Source organism: Barbus barbus (assembly GCF_936440315.1).
Source record: "Barbus barbus genome assembly, chromosome: 28".
Taxonomy (NCBI): domain Eukaryota; kingdom Metazoa; phylum Chordata; class Actinopteri; order Cypriniformes; family Cyprinidae; genus Barbus; species Barbus barbus.
Genome location: NC_136756.1, coordinates 27404371 through 27425302, shown reverse-complemented (window position 1 = coordinate 27425302; position 20932 = coordinate 27404371). Strand labels below are relative to the sequence as shown.

General features: G+C 36.3%; 1 protein-coding gene across 1 annotated transcript in view; it reads right to left on the bottom strand.

Moving 5' to 3' along the window:
• Window positions 1-20422, bottom strand: part of LOC306848835 (uncharacterized protein) — a gene marked incomplete at its 5' end in the record, with an annotated part of 37540 nt that extends 17118 nt beyond the window's left edge. Inside the window, 3 exons of the mRNA XM_079383585.1 lie at window positions 226-372; window positions 17578-17784; window positions 20224-20422. Of these exons, the coding sequence (XP_079239711.1) occupies window positions 226-372; window positions 17578-17784; window positions 20224-20422 (553 nt within the window). The remainder of the gene's footprint in view (window positions 1-225; window positions 373-17577; window positions 17785-20223) is intronic.
• Between the last annotated feature and the right edge of the window lie 510 nt (window positions 20423-20932).

Sequence of the window (20932 nt, the reverse complement as noted above, 5' to 3'; positions counted from 1 at the left end):
AGGTTTATTTAGTAAATAATGATTTGGAATTCCCAATTTTGCATAAAACAGGGACACAAAGTAAAAAAAAAAATCTAATTGGCAATTAGTGTAAAACATGTTATGAAAAACTTGACTGAAAACTGTAAAACGTTATAAAACTAATAGCTTTGACATGCAAAGCCATTATACACGCACCTTAACACCTGGCTAGAAGAAACAACCTGAAAGCATTTCTTATCCCACCTGAGATGGACAGGAAGTTCCAGGTGCCATTCTGAAACTCATCTGTGGTTCTATCCAGCAGGAGAATCCGACATTCAAACCAGCCCTCATCCTCCAGAGTCAACTTATCCACCAGAAGAGACGCGCCACGGCTCAAGGACACACGACCTGCCCCGAAAATCAGAGAGACAAGCAATTATTCATAAGTGTTTTGAGAAAATGCGATAAAGAATGAGAAAATCACACAAAACTGCAGCTCAAAGATTAGAGCAAACGCTAGCAACTCATGGGTTTAGATGCCCAGGGAATGCATGAACTTAATAAAATGTGTACCTTAAAGGGATAGTTCACCCAAAAATTCTTTCATCATTTACTCACCCTCGAGTAGTTCCAAACCTGTATGAATTTCTTTGTTCTGCTGAACACAAAGGAAGATATTTTGAAGAGAGTTTGTAACCAGGCTGTTTTGGGGCACCATAGACTTCCATACTAGGAAAAAAAACAACAGCTATGGAAGTCAATGGTGCCCCAGAATTGCTTTGTTTCCCACATTCTTCAGAACATCTTCCTTTGTGTTCAGTAGAACAAAGACATTCAAACAGCTTTGGAACTATTTGAGGGTGAGTAAATGATCTCAGAATTTAAATTTTTGGGTGAACTATTCCTTTAAATGCAATGCACATTTTTTTGGCATAAAAATGTAAAACTACATCCCAATACAAAGCAAGAAGCAGATGAGATCCTGCACCCATTTTAAAATAGCCACAGTTTTGCGCATATTCCAAAAACCACATGCCTACCTGAAACCACCAATGCAAATCCAAATGAGATTATTATAGTCCTGGCACTTCACAAGTCAATAAGGAATTTAATATATAAACACTGAATTTAATACAGATAAGTCTCTGGAATTGAAAGTTATTCAGGCCCCGGTTGTATGCTTGATCACTATTTTGCATAAAGTAACGGTTATATTCATGCAATATAATTAATACATGCTCAAATCATATAGAGACAAAGAAAATATTTTTTCCAGCTCAGAGTAAAAAGAAGCACCTGTTTTTGTTTACCGCACAGGCACGTGGAAAGACCAACTCAGCTCCACAGAAATCTGAACAACTCTGCATGATGTAACACGGTCAGCTGTTTTCCTCATATCCACACTCAAAACAAAAACAACCCCACAAACCCGCACTGGCCTAAGCGTTATTGAAATATGATATGAATGGAGCACACAGACACAAATCAGTTTCAAAGAAACAGTTTAATCTACTACTCTTTGAAATATGATATGCGTGTACTGGAGTCTGGTTTTTCAACCTCGACCTCTCCCTCTCATTTCATTCTATTTTTTTTTTTTTTTTCAGAATTCCAGGGTTGTAAATGATGACAGATGATAAAGCAGTGGATGCCGGCTCTGAGTGTGTTTCCGCTTTACTGGAAGCGGTTGTTGAAGTTTGAAAGTGAGCCAAGAACCTTGCATAGAGTACGAAAATCAGACTGTGACAATTTAATGCCAAATGGCTACAGCTGAGGAATTACAATACAAACACACCTGGAGTCTGACATAGCGCTGAACCCTCCGGTGATGTGTGCAGGTGTGTCAGCGTTAGATTTACACCTCCAGACTTCAGTCAAGCATCACAAACCCTAAATTTATGCACTGAACTTCAGTGTGTAAACCGTCTCGCACCATTTGTGCTCATAACATGAATGATTTCACAAAATCCTTTAGACGGAGTAAAAATCTGGTTAATATCTGTTGCTCGGTCAACTGCAATCCACATCCAATTCTGATCAAGTGTGGGACTCAACAGTAATTTAAAGTTAACTCCAGACTGATGAACTGAAGGCCTGTCCTAACATGTCCTATCCTTTATCTTTTATTAAATGTGCTGCATTATTCTTTGCTTGGCAGGTCTATTCATCAAATCAAGAGCGCTTATAAGAGAGAAAAAAGACAAGAGATCTTATTTTGATATCTCAATTATTTCCAGACAATACTGGGATTCAACAGCCAAAGTCTGCAATCAAAAATCAGAGATTTCATTATGAATTCAAACAATTTTAACCAAATGATCTGAGCTGCTATCCACATTCACTTTTATAGCTGTTACTGCAGGACAACTATGTACTTAAAATAGACACAAGCTAAATGAAAATACACAAAGAAGTTTCTACTGTTCACCGAGACTGCATTTATTTAATTAAAATTCAATAAAATTGTGAAATATATTACAATTTTAAAGAACTGTTTGCTGTTTAAATATATTTTTAATTGTAATTTATATTTGTGATAAAAAGCTGAATTTTTAGCATCAATTAATATGCTGATTTTAATATTCTGGTTGGCTGCTAAAGAAAAAAAATATTATCAATGTTGAAAACGTTTATATTTCTATGCAAACTTTTTTTATTAGTCTATTATTCTCACTAATGCTGCATTAGTTTTATTAAAAATCCAATAAAAACAGTGATATTGTGAAATATTATTACGATTTAAAATAACTACTTTCTATTCTAATATATTTTAAAATATAATTTATGTGATGCAATGCTGAATTTTTAGCATCATTACCCCAGTCTTCAGTGTCACATGATCCTTCAGAAATCATTCTAAAATGCTGATTTGCTGCTCATGAAACATTTCTGATTATTATCAATGTTGAAAACAGTTGTGCTGCTTCATACTTTGGTTTGTTCCTGCTTTTCAGGATTTCTGATGAATAGACCGTTCAAAGGAGCTGAATTGATTTGAAACAGAAATCGTTTGTAACATTATAAATGTCTTTACTGTCACTTTTGATCTTAATGCATCATTGCTGAATAAAAGTGTACATTTCTTTTGAACAGTAGTGTAACTGAGACTCCATTAAATCCAAAAATAGCAACCTCTGAGCAACAACAAAAGCAATCCTGACCGCTAAACACAGGGTCATTTCCTCAGCAGGTGACGGCTCCATTGAACAGGAACCGAATAACAATCAATCAAGCTAAATTCACAGCCTGTGGGGTTATTTTTCAAACCCACCACGCAATATAAACAACTAACTATGACTAACAATTAAGCCTGGTCTAATCTCAGAGCTGCTGCTGTGGGAAGAGATTTTGCATGGATAATAATTGTCTGATCTCATCCTTTACACAGAGAGGCAGCCGGTGTGTGTTTACTGTCATTAAAAGGTTCCTCTGATCCGAGGTCAGAGGGGGAGGGTGCTTATTAAAGCAGGAGAGACGCTAAAACAGGGCAGGTGTGATGGATCTTCCACAAATATATGCTGTTGTCTCTCTCCTTTCTATTCTGGCAATGTCCGGTTTCTTTGGCTGATGCTTTAGGGCAGAGAAAAGCACCAAATGGACTTACATACAGTCAATTAAACACTGAACACATTTGTATGCATGCAGGAAAGCACACACACTGATTGTGTGGTTATCAACACTCGTGGTTATTGGACACGGAACTGTTTCCCGCCACAGAATGTTTGTCCATCAATGAGAACAGAATGGAACTTCCCCCCTCTTTTAATTCTCTCAGGTTACCATAGCGATGGAACCTTGGGGTGGGAGTTTGGATTTGAATTCAGTTGGCGTAGAAAAAACCAATAGGGGCAAAAACACAGGGAGGGAGGAGCGGGTCACGGGGAAACGTTTGTACTGGTGATTTTGAAAAATTACACGTGGGGTTGGAGGGGAAAAAAGAAAAACGTGTTTTGATTTAAGTGGATGAAAGGGTCGAGAAACGGGTGAGAGTGAATTACAGAGAGGGAGAGAGAAAAAAAAACGTGTTTTTATTTGAAATGAGACAACGACCGTGAGTGACAGATGCAGGTCTATTTGGGTTTAAATGTTGCTTTGTACCCACAGGCCTTTAAAAACACAAGACATGTGACTGAAATAATAAGCACACAACATCTAATGCAACTAGACTCACTGTCATGATGTCATCTCTTGCTTATTTTGACAAATATTAGACAGCTCTACAGGAATGGGCTCTTAATGATCCCACAGGGCGAGTTATTGATGAACAAAAATTGAATTACTGTCGCGAGTGCATAACATGAATTCCAAAGAAGGTCCTTCTGGATCAATGACAAACCCTCAACAGCCAATGAGCACTCGGTGACCCTTGACCCCATCCAGTCTCATGATTTTTCTCCAGACATGTCCATCATTACGCACGGGTCAATACTGACATGAGTCTGTGGATTCCAGACATGCAGGGTTCAGGACAATAAAAAAAATTTAGATAAGAGTTTAATTTATACAATAAAAAAAAAAAAAAAAAAAAAAAAGCAGTGGCAAAAAATATATTGTGTGGCTATAATATTAATAAAATAGCTAAAAACCCTGCTTTGCACAAAAATAAAATAAAAAATATAAAGGCATTGGCCAAACATTACATTGTGTAGTTATAATTTTAGCTAAAAACTATGAAGTAAAATTTTTATAAAATATATAAAGCTAAATTCTGCTTTACACAATAAAACAAAACATAAAATAAAAAAATAATTAATTTTAAATAAAAAAATATTTATTGTATTTTCCTTTTCCTGGATGATTTCAAATGTTTTATTGCTCAACATCCAACCAGGCTCTTTGCTGACAGATTTCTGACATCCTGTCCTGCCATGCATTTTTCTTTTCAGCCATTCCTCTATTAATTAGTCTTTTTTGCTTTCCTTTCCTGAAATATATTCTATTTTATAAAACCAGTAGCTCCAGTGGTATAATCAGGCTGGATGAGCCAATTATGCACAAACTGTGTCTTTTATCATACTGCTGTAAAGATCAATATCATGCATGGCCTTGATTGGCGTCCTGCTGTATTCAAAAGTTTTCCCACCGCTCTCTAATCACACATTACTGAGGTTTGTAACGTCTGGCTGATGTTCGTTGGAGGGTAATATGCAGCTCATATGAGCAGGTTCTGTGCCTGTGGGTGGTACGTGAGCCTGCCAAAAGACCCTCTCCACGTGGTTCTGGGATTCTGACACTGGCTTTTCAAAAACCCCTGGCCCTGAACTCCCTCGGCATACAGCACTGAAACTCTCCTCCTCACTTCACTCCAGGGTACTGTGGGCCATGTTTCGTCTCCTTAGAAAACTGCTGGACGAGTCATTTTTCAATGACGAGAGAGAATGTGCTGGTATGAACATAAAGCGCTTCCAAGGGTAAAACATTGGCCACCCCACTGACCTAAACCAGCCAAGATTTTAAATTAAAATAATAATGCAACATCTACACGTACTATCAGAAATGAACCAAATACTTTACTTGAAAAATTCAAAGAGCAACAAGCATGTGTTTGATCAGAATTCTCTCTCAAACCCTTTCAAAAAAAGAAAAAATTAAATGGTAAACCGTTCAGTTTGTACCTGCTTGTTGCCTTGTTTGCTCAGAAGTGCTCATTAGAGGCAGTCGTCTGAGTGTTAAATGTCATGTGACTAATGAGCTGCGGGAAAATAATAATGATGACACTGGTAGGCTGTTTTAAACTACAAGAACAAACACAGTTGCTAGTACCGAACAATAACAATAAAAACATGAATATAAATACATACAAATACAAATAAATATATATAATTATAATGTAAATGTTATTTTAGTATCACTAAGATGCAATTATAGTTTTTATTCATATTTTGAATTAGGTTTTATTTTTAGATTTTCTGTTTCTCATTTTAATTTAAGTTAAAGTTTTAGCAATTCTGTTGTGTTTTCCGTTTAAGTTTTTCTTTCAGTTTTAGTTATTAGTTAAACTAAACGAAACTAAGAAATGTTTTCTTACTTTTATATTTCAGTTAAATTTGATTTTATTTCAAGTAACAAAAAAATATATTTTAGTTAACTATAATAACCCTGATGTAAAAAGTTAGCATTTAATTATTATTTTTATTTTAATATTATTAATATAAATGACCAATATTTAAAAATACTTAAATAATGAATTAAAATAATGTTAAATTAACAACTCAACATTTATAATAAAACATAGATGACAAATTTGAACATTTTAAATATTACCAAAATATTTAAATGATAAAATAAATGAGCATTAACACATTTAAATGAACATTCTAATATTTAAAATAAAATAAAAAAATTGTATAAATATTAACATTTTAAATATCAAATCATATTTAAATGAACAAATTAAAAATAAAATAAAATAAAAAATTAAAACATTGGCAAAATGTTACATTATGTAGTTATAACATAATATTAGCTATAAAATAAATATAAAATAAAATAATCAAATAAAATATAACTGGCAAATCATCTCCTAAAATGTGCCTACTTTTGAATGTCTGTAAATGTAAGATGGATGGAAGATGCTTTTTGCGTTCAGATTGTGCATCTTCCACTAGCCTAACTGTGTCACCCTCAGATTTTCACTGTCCCATCTGGCCACCCCATTAAAAATTTCCCCAGGGCGTCACCGCTAGCGAAGCACTCCCTGCGGGTGGCCTCTTCTGCTGTCCGGCTGTGGAAAGCAAACACGGAGGGTTCAGTTTAGTTTAGCCTACTCTCTCTTTCCCATGTTGTTTTGTTCGCGCTGATATTTTCCATCCCTCGCTGCTAAACCGGAGGGATAACCTCTCTATTGTCCGCAGTCAACGGAAAGCCCTGTGACTGCCGCAGCTGCACCTCTCGCCGTCCCGTTCATGAATACAGCCTGAATGTGTCACAAAATAACACACGGCACCTATGGAGAACAACGGATTGTATTGAGAAAGGCCTTGAACTTGTTTTTCTTTGTGTGAGTTCAAGGATGACAGGGCCCTGCTGCATTATGGGATGTGTTTTGATTTGAATACAATCACACGTCTGGGTTGGGGGGGGTTGGGGTGAACGGATCTCCTGCCCTATCAGCTTTTAACCCCCTTTCGCTGAAACACCCCCCCCTTCAGCCACTATAATCGCTTGATGCCTCTATGAATAGCTCTTTGTCATGGGATAGATTACAGTTAATGCTATCCTTGTTGCTCTCCGTCTGGCAGGCTTTAGTCCTCATCCCACAGATCCGACTGAGGTACAGACTCACAGGATAATGCTTGAGCCCTGAAGGCACGGATCAATAGAGCAAATGTTTTACTGCCACCAATTTCAACCAGCTATTGCTAAACGAGCAGCATGGATTATTGGGAAACCCTTTAAATGGCGCTAGATGTCCGTCAGTAACATATATTGCTGATCCAGAGCTTTGGAATGTCTTAATGTGCATGTGGAAGTTAATGATTGGCTAGAGAAAAATCCATGTAAAAGTTCAAGCAAAAGTGTTTCAAGTGCAAACATCTCAGCTGATCATTGATGAGTTTTAACGCTGTTTTTCAGTACGCCATTATTCTCATTGAGGCTGCATTTATTTGATTAAAAATACAGTAAAATCATAAAAATATTGTGAAAAATATTTAAATTATTTTGAAATATTACAATGTAATATAACCGTTTTCAACGGTAATTTATTTTAAAATGTAATTTATTCTTGTGATGCAAAGCTGAATTTTCAGCATCATTACTCCAGTCTTCAGTGTCGCATAATCCTTCAGAAATCATTCTAATATACTGATTAGCTGCTTAAAAAAACATTTCTGATTATCAATGTTGAAAACAGTTGTGCTGGAAACCAAAGTCATTTTTGATCAACTGAATGCATCCTCTCTGAATAAATGTATTAATTTATTTCAAACACCAGCCCCCAAAATTAGTGACCCCAAACCTTTGAATAGTAATGTACATAATATATAATATCGCATATAGAGTGGTAGCCAAAATTATTAGAACACTACTATTTTCACCAGCTAAAAAATGGTTTTAAGTCACTTATTTCTAAGAACTGTGGCAACGTCTCCAAGACGTTTCAAGAGACCATTCTCTGCAAAGTTACAGCGCTGTTAAAAGTTTTGGGCACTTGTGTAAAATTGCTGTAAAATGAGGATGCTGTCAAAAGTAGTGATAAATACATTTTCTTTATCAATTAACTTCTATTAACTAAATTAAACCAACATTTGGTGTGAGCATCCTTTGCTTTTAAAAGCAGCTTTCACCCTCGGTGCACTTGCACATAGCTTTTGAGGGAACTTTGCAGGAGGTTTCTTGAAGCATCTTGGAGACGTTGCCACAGTTCTTCTGGATTTAGTCTGTCTCAGTTTGTTCTGTTTCTTCATGTCATTCCAGACAGACTGGATGATGATCAGATCAGATCTCTGTGTGGAGCACAAAAATCTCACTGGATTATTACAATTCATGAAAATGAATGTTTGGAAATGTAAACTGATATGTCCTACTGACACACTACAGCAGAAGATAGAAATAACTGACTTAAAACCTTACAAAAAAAAAAAAAAAGGGAGGAAAGAAATGGGAAAACAATAATAAATACATGTTCAGTAACTAAAGGTGCCATAGTAAGTAAGAGCTGCAAAACAGTCAACCATTAGAAATGCCCAAAGGTAATGTACAACTCAACCTTCATAGGAAACATTAGACATTGGTTTGGCTGCTTGTTTGTCTAAATATCCGAGAGAACTTTTCAATGGCATTAGACCTCAGAAATCGGAGTCTTTCCATTTGCATGACAGAGATCATGTCCATAGTCCAAAGTCGAAAAGAGGGAGGTGAAGATGACTTCCAGTTCTTTAATGTAAGTCTCTTGGCCATGATCGTACCCAGAGTGAGGGCCTGTTATAGGCCTTAGAGTACCAATCAAATATGCTAGTCCAAAATCCCAACAGTGAAGGACAAAACCAAAAAGCATGAGCAGTTGTATCCTCCGTGACCTTGCACTTATCACAGAATGGTGAAACAGAAGAGGAGATTTTGTGCAGTTTGGTCTTGGTATAATGCAAACGGTATCAACTGATGCCTACTGTTGACTGAACAGGACCATACTGCATTCAAACACCTATCCCACGTTTCGTCTGAGAGCTCAGCTCCCAGTTACTTAAAACCATTTTTAGCTGGTGAAAATACTAGTGATTTAATCATTTTGGCCACCACTGTATATTAAGGTTAAAAAAAGATTATTTAAATGATTTAATTCAAAAGAATCAAAAGATATTACAAGCAGACTTTGGCCTAATGGTCAGGAGTGAATAAAATTCATAGCTTCATGACTTCAGCCAATAAAATCTTCTAATATCAGCAAATTTTATTTTGTACTTTTAATGCATGATGTCCTCCTCCAGTCCCATTAGTTTCAGGAGTTAAAAGGTATAAAATCTCCCAGTGGAGAAGAAGCCAAGTATGGCGATCCCAATACCACGGACCTGCGGCGTAAAATTGGTCTGATCTGGTTCTTTGATGCCCTAGATTAAACCCATGTCTTTGTTTGAGGCAGTCCTTCTTCTAAAACTCTGGGAACATGATAGCCCTAGTTTCTTTGCTCTTTTTTTTGCAGGAAGACTACACCTGTTCCATCTGAGCAGAAAGACAGGTTTCAGGGTAAACTCAAAGTCTTCGGTCTACGCTTTGTTTCATGTCACTGATTAAACACTTAAAGTTACCCAGACTTCAGTTGAGGAATGTAAGAAATGCGAAACCAAAACCAGTGCAAACCAAAGGTCAAGCAAAGGTAACGGGACTTTGCCTTTGAATAGATGTGGCGATGAAAGAGTTGATTGGTGAATAGCTGGTGTGTTGGGGGAGGAGATGTGCTGAAGGAGGAAACTGACCACTGCGTGTCATATATAGTAGATACAGGGAACGAAACTGCTTTTGATTTTAGGATTTCTAAGAGATTTAGGGTCAGGGATGATTTACCCAAATTATGTAAATTACATTATGCCAACTTCTTTTTTTTTTTGCACCATCACTAAACGAAAAAAAAGGAAACTAAAATTGTTTTTTACTACATTTTTTGTATTATAATTAAGAATCACTGAAATGATCAATCAATTTAATATTTATACACACACACACGCAGATTAAGAACAATATATAATATTTATTGTTCAGCATTTTAACTATATATTTATATAGTCAAAATTCTAAAGAATAAAACAATATTTGAATTAAAAATTGTACATTGTATATTTTAAAAACATACATTATATGTATGTTTTATTTTATTATTAATGATATATTAATTTTATTCTTCAGCATTTTTCAGCATATAGTCAAAATACTGAACACACACAAAATAATAAAATCAATGCTGATAAAAAATGTCATTTATTTCTTTATTAATTGATGTACACTGAAGGGCACAATGTACTGTATTAATATGAAGAAATTTTCCATATTTATGTTTTAGAGGAATTTTACAGATGCATTTAGAATTTTGTACTCCATTGCACTGAATTTTAGGCGCTGTTTACACTAGTGCATTTTCGTTTTAAAACGCATAACTTTTGCTACGGTTACGCCTATCGTTTACACCAGAGGGCTTCAACCCTGTTCCTGGGGACCCGCTATCCTGAAGAGTTTAACTACAACCCTAATCAAACACACCTGAAGCGGCCAATCAAGCTCCACAAGACTGCTTGAAAATTGCAGGAAGGTGTGCTGAAGCCGGTTGGAAATAAACTTTCCAGGAGAGTGGGTCCCCAGAAGCAGGGTTGATCCGCGATCTAAATAATAGGGATCTACCTATATAAATCTATGGATATACCTGCATGAGTGGTCATGTGACTTGCGTTTTCGTATGTGTAGTGTAAATGGAGATCGTTTCTGAAACGCAGCGGAAACGCCAGTGTAAACAGGGATCGTTTTCATTCTAAAACGCTGTTTTAAAACAAAAACGCACTTGTGTAAACGAGGCCTTAAGGTTAACGGAAATGTCCATAAATTAAAGGATAATGTCCTAGAAGAAAATTACCAGTACGTTTTTTTGTTTTGTTTTGTTTAATATTTAATTTAATTAAATTTTATTCTATTTTTGGGTGTGTATCTGGCTGTATGCTAATAAAAAAGGTCCTGTATCATAAACATGCCTGGTCTTAACGCACATAAACATTGACATGATACTGACTAAATTTTTTTTATTTTTTTTTGGTGAACTATCCCTTTAAGACATGCTCTTGCGTTTTGTTCACTTTCCCAGACTTTGCATTCAAAAACGTTCAATCAGGTCTGCTTCTGATCCTTTTTTCTACATTTAGTCCTCTTTGAGAAGAGTGAAAGTTTCTAAAGAGACAAATAATCCCACAATAGCAGCACGCTGCCCAGCATCTTGTGATTTTATCATACGGCTTTCCCTCAGGGGGGTTGTTCCCTAATTTCCTCATGAGGCAGGAAGTGAAGGCACATTTGATCAGCTCTTCTTAGACTAACAGCTCCTGACAGCACAGGCCGATCATTCAAGATCCACACACCACACATGCAGATCCAACATGAAATGGCATTCACTACATATTAAACGTGCATAATCTGACATATATAATATTCAGCTGGAAATGAGCAAACCATAAGAGAACAGAAACTTGACGATAGACTCCTGCACCAGTAAGAAACCAAGTAGCAATAACCCAGACCAACCTGGCAACCACAAAGCATCATGAACACCATTCAAGTCTGTGTAATAATTATAGATGGGAACAACCATTCTACTTAAAAACCCATTAAGCTGATCTGCATGAGTTATTCTGGTATTTTTATGGGCAGGTTTGTGTTACACAACTTCCCTGTCATGGAAACATTGACTGATTCTTCTAACGTGCCTGGACTAAAGCATTTACATTTGCATTTAGTCATTTAACAGACACTTTTATCCAAAGTGACTTACAAATGAGGACAACAGAAGCAATCAAAACCAACAAAAGAGCAATGATATGCAAGTGCTATGAGAAGTCTCAGTTAGCCTAATGCAGTTAGGTTTCTTATATAATAAATAAAAGAAAGATAATGTTAGAGGCCTTTTTTTAAGAAAACAAGCAGTTAGAAAATGAATTGAGAGTGCACGTGTTAGAGAGCTTTTTTTTAAGCAGATGGGGAAAATGCTAAAATAAAACAAGGATGGTCTTCCTTCACTTCATGAGGTTTTTGTGGGCAACGAGCCACAGCTGTCAGCATGTTGCCATCCCAGCCTGAGCCAAACCGAGACCTGATCAAAGTGAGCTAACGACTCAAGAATGCAATTAGCTCTCATGCTAATCTGAAACTCAGCAAATATCTTATCCATTGATTGGAAACTTTAACATGGCTCTTCTCGGCTTGGATTTGGAGTCAGCGGCAATGGCTGCAACGTACACAGACAGTGATTACGCTTACATGGACATCAGTAATCTAATTATTTACCTTATTCGGAATAAGATAATATTATGATTAAGGTGTTTACATTAGTTGCTTTTAGAATAATCCTTTCCTGTTCCCGTTTTATATGTTATAGTACATAGATCGATTAATGGCATGCGTCATTACGTCATCACATAACGCAATCCGACGTCCCCTCCAGAATTTCACTTATAAACATAGTTCGTCTTCGTGATGATGCCATATACAGTTTTGGGTGTTTCATTTTTAATATGATGAAAGCTTCAAGTGCAGTTAATTATTTGTACGTGCATACAGATGACAGCGGCGTTGAAGCTCTTTTATTTGCTGTGAAACGGTTGAACAATGCCGTGTGTGTGTGTCCTGTCGCAAAATGCGGCAAAAAGTCCTACACGAAGGTAATAGTTTGATTAAGGTGTTTACATGGCTGTACTGCACTTCAATAATGCGATTAAAATAGGAATACTCCACGTCTTAATTCGATTTGCGTTTACTTCGATTATGACTTTAGCCGGATTAAGGTAATCAAAAATCTCTGTTTACATGGTAGACTCTTAATCAGAGTATTGTCTCAATACAAGGGCGTAACCATGGTATAGATATTGGGGGGGTCCAAATGTGAGCCCTTCCCCAGATATTTTTTTTTAAGTGCATTTCCCACAATTCACAATTTTCATATATTGATAAAGATTTGCTCATCTAGAACATAGTTTTGAGGAATACATTGACTGAGCAGTTTTTTCAAACGATGCCGCAAGCCGGCGTTTACGGGCTCAACCAAGTGTACAATCGAGGGGGGGTGGTCACACAGTTTTGTTTCCCTTGTTTTTCCTAAATTGAAAGTAAATCGGAAATAACAACAGATCCACTAGGCTACAACCAGGGTTCATAAAAGCAGGGCATATCATATGTCACATACTACAATATAATAGGCCTATTATTGGGGGGGACAGACACGTCCCCCCCAAAATATATGGTGGTTACGCCCATGTCTTAATAGTATTGATGTCCATGTAAACGTAGTCAGTGACAAAAGTAAAAATTAAAAACTTAAGTGGTCTAAATTAACAAATTTTTAATTTTTTGCAAAAATGTAATGATGCTGAGTTTCCATCACATACAGACCCCCCCCCCCCCCCCCCCACCACAAAATAACATTTTATGTGTGTGTATCAGTTTTAATGCACTTTTAAGTGGTCAAATACCAAAGGTTTTGGTTTTAATGACAAAAGAAGCATTCAAATTTATCATTTAACGTACAATCTGCAAAGGAGTGGAAAAGGTGGATTAGGCATAAAATAACAGGAATAATGTCTTTGTGGCAGTTTTGTGATAATTTTACAAGACTTCACTTTCTGAAAGACTATGACTTTCTTCACAAAATGCATCATATTTCACGAGAAAGTGTGACAGGCAAAACAGGCACTATCTTTGGAATCAGCACCCCAAAATTAGTAAGAAACAAGGGTTTCATTCAGCAAATATGATGCAGGTTGGTGTTATTAATATTTAAGATGTACGAGACTAAGTGTTCAATCTAAATAGACTTGCAGAGTCTATTTTCAGAGTGTATGAAGCTTTGAATTACAGTTATATGTGCACTTAAGGGACTTTGTTGTAAGAAAAAAAATGTGACATGATATATATATATATAAAAACTGAAACATGGCAATATGATGCAAGTTATTTTTTTTGTTTAATTCAATGTGTTATTTACAATTTCTCTGTTATTGTTTGTGAAACTATTAATTTGAGTAAAAATAGCATTTTTTCAGGGTAGTTCTGATACAAGCGTGATAGTTTTGATCCAGTTCGTAGAAGAACTATATGTGAGCAGGTTAGGTTTTATCTCGTCATTCATGGTGTGAGGTTTAGCGGTGCGGTCTGGGAAAGTTACATCCTTCAGTCTTTAATTTGAGAGGGGAAATACATCAGATTCAAAGCAGTAAGATGCTTCATCAGTTGCCAGAAATAAGAGCAAAATTAAACACAGATGCAGCTTGGAGAGAGAGGAAAGAAGCGGCGGTTTCTTCCTTTCGTTGATGTTGCTACTCATTATTGACTATGTTTTGTCAATGTTTGTTTTCTCAGAAAGTAATCTGCTTTTTCCACAACTTCTTCCTTTGCCCCGTGATTCACTATCTAAACACCACAGGACAAATCTTAATTGATTTTGCATTAGTTTCCTCCGGGGTGCTGATAGACACCACAGCGTCAGGTCAAGACACAGAGGGGCTCATCTGAGAAACACATGCTCCTCCTGACAGTCACAGCTCATCCCATTGGGAAAACATGGAAATTTCCATTTGTTCTCCTATCAAAACCTATTCAAGTGAAACAAACCCAGACCACATCAGAACTGATGTCAATGAGACCTGGTGACTCCTCATACAAAAAGACTGTGGTGGTACTACCACTACGTAGATGCTACCAGACAACTCGATATTTATCAGAGTACCTGGAGTACAATAAATAATCACTACAACAATAAAACATAAAACACTAAGGCCCGGTTTCACAGAGAGGGCTTAGACTAAGCCAGGATTAGGCCATAGGTCAATTAGGACATTTAAGTAATTTTTATAAACGTGCTTAGGAAAAAACATTACTGGTGTGCATCTCGAGACACAACAAAGACACTGATATATTTTAAGATCAATCAGTGCAAGCTTCTTTCAGTTAAAACAGCTCAGACTTACATTTTAGTCTAGGACTAGGCTTAAACCTTGTCTGTGAAACTGGGGGAATGAATATTAAGAAAATAATAATAAAAAAGTAAAAAAAACATTAGTAAAAAATATGAATTATAATATTTATTATAATATTTTGAAACCAATAAATGATATATAAAAATGAAATGTAAATGAAACATTAAACACACACACACACACTCGTTATATACATTCATTAAATATTATTTATTTTTTAGAAAGAAATTCTATATTAAAATTAAAGAACCAATAACAGAATGATATATTATATTATATTATATACAATATATATGAATAATAATAATAATTAAAATATGTTTTAAATAAAAAAGTATAATATACATTAAAGAAATTCTATATTAAAATTAAAGAACCAACAATAGAATGATTTTTATATTATTATATTAAATATAATAATAATAATAACAATAAATACACTTTTTAAGTGAAAACCAAATTGGAAAGAACCAATAATAGAATAATATTAATACATTTCTATTAAGTCAATTTAAAAATACTTTTAACATAACATTATTCCAATGTCCACAATTATACATGGATTTATTATACATGGATTTATTATACATGGATTTGAAGTTCCAGTGATGGAACAGTGACCCATATAAATATATCATCCCCACACCTTCTGTCCATTATTAAAGCAGTTCAGCTGAAAAACAATTTTCTCTCTTAGTGGGTCAAACCCACTGGATGCCGGCAGAGACACACGGCCCGTTTGGGGTTGCAGTTTAACCCCAGTGTTCTTAATCCAGGGTCCCGCTCAATACCCACCACCCCCACGGGTCGTAACGTCTGCGCACCCCTCCTCCCCATCCGTCCCCTTTCTCTCTGCATTCATTACTGCCTGCGCCCCTTCTCTCTTCTCCCTCCAGCATCTCTAGCAATCACAGACACACACTCTACATAATTACAGGGCACTTGTTTGGGTGGGTCATTTATATGGGGATATTCGTTTAACAACACAACGCCCCTCCCCCTTCAATAAATTCCAGAGCACGACCCCTCCTTCAGCTGCACCGGGGCAAACGGCTGTATTTACCCCGCCAAGCACCTCTCCGGGGACAAGTAAAGCACCCAAACAGCCTTCAAAGTTGTTCAGAGAGGAAACTCTTGGTGAATTGCCCAGGAAATCAGCCTTTTGCAGGCCGTGCGTCGGCACCTTTTGAAGAAACAACAACAGGAACTATCGTGGGCTATTGAATGGATGAAGTCTGTGGCCCCCAGAGTCTGAACAAGCGATTGTAAAACACAGGACTGCGTTTAAAGCACCCTACAGTCTCTCTTAACAATAGCAATAAACCTTTAGACAGCTTTCAGCAACCCAAGCGTTAAAAATCCAGCTGCATCTGAGAAGCTTCCTGCAAAATTAAGCTTTTTCAGCAGGTGCCTCTTACATAAAATTATACAATTCAACCAAATAAAAAATTATTTTTCAGACTCGTGTCATTCTAAATCAGATCATTTTATGCACTGCAAAAAAAAAAAAAAAAAAAAAAAAAAGTTGAGCCAACTTAAAAGTTTAAGGCAACCAGCTTCAGCAGATTTTTGAGTTTTCTCAACTTATTTTTTAGGAAATTTCTCAAATTTTTGTTGTATAAACAAAACAAGAAGTTGAGAAAACTCAAAAATCTGCTAAAGCTGGTTGCCTTAAGTTTACATTTTTTTTATTTTTTTTTTACTGTGTTTTTTTTTCTTTTGGTAATTTTTAAATGACCATTTTTAAAAAAAAATACTATTTTATTTTAAAAGAAACCTTTATATTATTCTTATTTTGTTAAGTATTTTTATTTTGTAATATAATAAAAAAACAATCATAAAATACTACTAACATTATATATATATATATATATATATATATATATATATATATATATATATATATATATATATATATATATATACACACAATTTTTTGGCCATTATTATTATTATGATTATTAAATAATTCATAATAGTTAATATTTTGTAACAATAATAATAATACTAATAATAATACATGGTCATATTCATATATATTCACGATTGTTTGGTCTTTATTATTATTATATAATTCATAATAGTTAATATTATATAACATTATTATTATTACATAGTCATATTAACGTACAATCACAAAAATTTGGACAAAAAAACAACAACAACAACTACTTTTGGCTTGTGAAGTCCTAAAAAAATAAATAAAAAAGCACAGCAAACCTGAAGATTTTTTAAATGCATTACAATTCACAAGATAAATTGCAAATATTGTGCAGTGCTTTTTGACATTAATATAATGAAATTATAAACATTACTATGAGCTCCAAAGACAAAGCACATAAAATTCAAACCCATAAAAGTCTAACAGCCACATCACTTCCTCTGTCTCCTCTGGCAGAGTCTCTCCTGCAGGACTAATGGAAAACTGATTTATATCTGCAGTGACGCTCACCTCTGTAGTTGGGATGCACTCGTGGGGTGTAGCCGCCGAATTTGATGAGGATGGGGACGTTGTATCCCAGCCGAACCCACTCCACCACATGTAAGGGAAACAGATTTGGAGTGGTGGCCCCTTCTGATGGAGGTGTTAGACTGCAGCCCAGCTCAGCAAAACCCCCGACTCTTCCCCGGACCACCGACTCAGCGCTCAGAGAAAGACCTGAGGAACACAGGCACATGTCAGCTGGACTATTATTTCCCTGCTGGAAAGACCATTTTAGACCAGCATGTGTGTCCATGCTACTGCAGATTAAGATTGTTAGGGAAGGTCTATATGCTTATTTATGTTGGTTATTCGTAGTTCTGTGCTGGTCCTGACAGATTTATTCTGATTTCAGATGTATTTTTGCAGGTTAGCCCTGATCTAGACTGATTTATGCTGGTTAGTGGTGGTTTTGTGCTAGTGGTGGTTTTTGTTTAGAACTAGTTCAGCTGGATATAAGTGAGTCAGAGTGGTCTAAGTTAGCTGTTTTTTCAAACTGGTCCAGACTGATTTATGTTGGTTTAGAGCTAGTTCAGATGGATGTATGCGGGTTAGTGCTGGTCTAGACATGTTTTATGCTGGTTAGCAATGGTTTTGAGCCCACCCAGGATGATTTATGCTGGTTATCTGTGGTTTTGAGCTAATCCAGACAGATTTATTCTAGTTTAGATTTAGTTCAGATGGTATTTCTGCTGGTTAATGCTGGTTTAGGCCGATTAATTCTGGTTAGTGGTAGTATTGAACTGGTCCAGATTGATTTATTCTGGTTTACAGTTGGTTTAGATGGATTTCTGATAGTAAGTGCTGGTCCAGACTGATTTATTCTGGTCTAGATTTAGTCTAGATTTAGTCCAGATGGTTTTTCTGCTGCTTAGTGCTGGTCTAGACTGATTTATTCTGGTTTAGAGCTGGTTCAGATAAATTTTTGCCGGTTAGTGCTGGACTAGACTAATTTATGCTGATTAGCTGTCGTTTCAAACTGCTCCTGACTGATTATTCTGGTTTAGAGTTGGTCCAGATGGATTTCTGCTGGTTAGTGCTGGCCTACACTGATTTACACTGGTTAGTGTTGGTTTTGTGCTCCTCCAGACTGATTTATGCTGATTTAAAGCTAGTTCAGATGGATGTGTGCAGGTTAGTGCTGGTCTACACAGTTTTATGCTGGTTTTGAGCTGGTCCAGATTGATTTAATGTGGTTTAGAGTTGGTCTAAATGGATTTCTGATGGTTAGTGCTGGCCTAGCTGCTTTATGCTGATGCGCAGTGGTGATATAGGTTAGTTTAAGATGGATTTCTGCTGGTTAGTGCTGGTCCAGACTTATTTATGCTGGTTTTGAGCTTGTTCAGACTGATTTATTTTGGTTTAGAGTTTAATCAGATGGATTTTTGCTGGCTAGCTCTGTCTAGTGATTTATGCTGGTTATTTATGGTTTTGATCTGGTCCAGATGGATTTTTGTTGGTTAGTGTAGGTCAGTGGTCATTTTGAGCTGGTCAAGATAGTGAAAAAACATAGGCGTGTTGAACTCGTCAGCACAGCTGGTGAAGATGGTTATGAAGGCCATTATTTTGGTCTTTTTAGCAGGGAGAGAAGCTACTACAGTCATATGACAAGGCACTTATTTTGAAAAAGTAATGCAATTTAGAAACACAAATTAAGGTAAATTAATGTAGCTCTTAAAATAGTCAGCAGAAGAACAAAACATCACGAGGAACAAATAACAACCACACTGCACTTGTCATCTGACATGTGTTTTCTGTTTGCACTCACAGTGCACAGATCAAATCCACAGGGTGTAAAACACCAATATTTGTCATTGGAGGAAAGTACTTCCTGTACACTGTGTACTTAATGATAAAACCAGCAGCTCTGATGTCCTGGAGAAAGTATGAAGGGCATGAAAGGATGCAGACAGGAAGAGCCAGCAGAGAATGAGAGATGGAAAATGAGAGCGTGACTGAGAAAAACAAGACACAAAAGAAAAGCAGGAGGGTGATGTCACAACAACACACACTAAATGGGGGCGAATGCAAATCCAGATTAAGGGGGGCAGGGTGCCGAGGAGATGACATGCATGTAAATTAACATACAGCATGTTAATATGACGGACGCCTCAGTCTGTGACACTTTCTCCCAGCAGTCCTCAAAAGGACAGACAAAAGAAGCCTCATTAGGGGAAATCTCACAAAAAACAAGTTGATATTACATCACAAAATAAAATAAAATAAAAAACTATTTATATAAAAATATATAAAGAAAATAGTATTTTATATAAATATAAAATAATTATATAAATAGAAAATATAATTATATTATTATACTATTCATTATATGTTATAAAATAATAATAATAATAATAATTTAAATAGAATGCCAAAATCATTTTTTTTTACAGCAATAAATGATCATGTACTGTACATTAAACTTAAGTACAACAAATACTACCACAATGTTACTTAGGACTTTACAAGTACGTCACATATATAATAGTTCATCCAAATTGCAGTAAAATGTTTTTTTGCAGTATTGTGATTTAGAATTTAGAAATGATAAAATAAAATAAAAACATACTTCACTTCTTCAGGGACATTTACTTTTAGTGAGATTCCTCCACTTACACACTAAGCTGAGAGATGTCTGTAGACTCTGTAGAGGTTGCAAACCCATTGGGACAGTGTTGCACCCCTCGTACCAAAGCAGCCCCATGCATCTCGTCTCGTCTGCGATTAGGGGTAATCTCTCAAAAACGACGCTCGCTGACAGAACCACAACTTCCCCACCCTCCCTCTGCCCCGAGACCCCCTGAGGCGCACACATGGCCAGCCACCCCTAAGACTCCCACACCCCGTGCCTTGAGAGAAGGGAAATCTAAATCCCAGACCGATATAAATCCAGATTTGCAGATTTCATTTTTTACAGGGAGGATTTGATCCCCTTTCCCCCCCAAATGTTTGGGTCTTTGCTCCTAAATACCAGCTCCAACATCACAAACGCGCTCTGGCTTGTCCCGGGATAGGTTGTGTGCCATAAGGAACATAGAGGGCCGTCTGTTCGTTAATGAAAAGGAATTAGCCTCCCTGCACTAAACGTGTTCTGTGAGTAAACAGGCTGAACTAAACCCCTGGTGTGCTCTGATATTATGATCATGTCTACAAACACCAGCAGAGGAATCATGGAGAGAGAAAAAACAGACACAAAAGGACGGATAACAGATGGTGTGAATGAAGAATGGAGAAGACTTGGAAAAAAAAGAGGCAAAAAAAGCATTTCTTTACAGTGGAGCAGAATATGCAGTGTCCAAACTTTACACTCGCCGGATAAAACCGG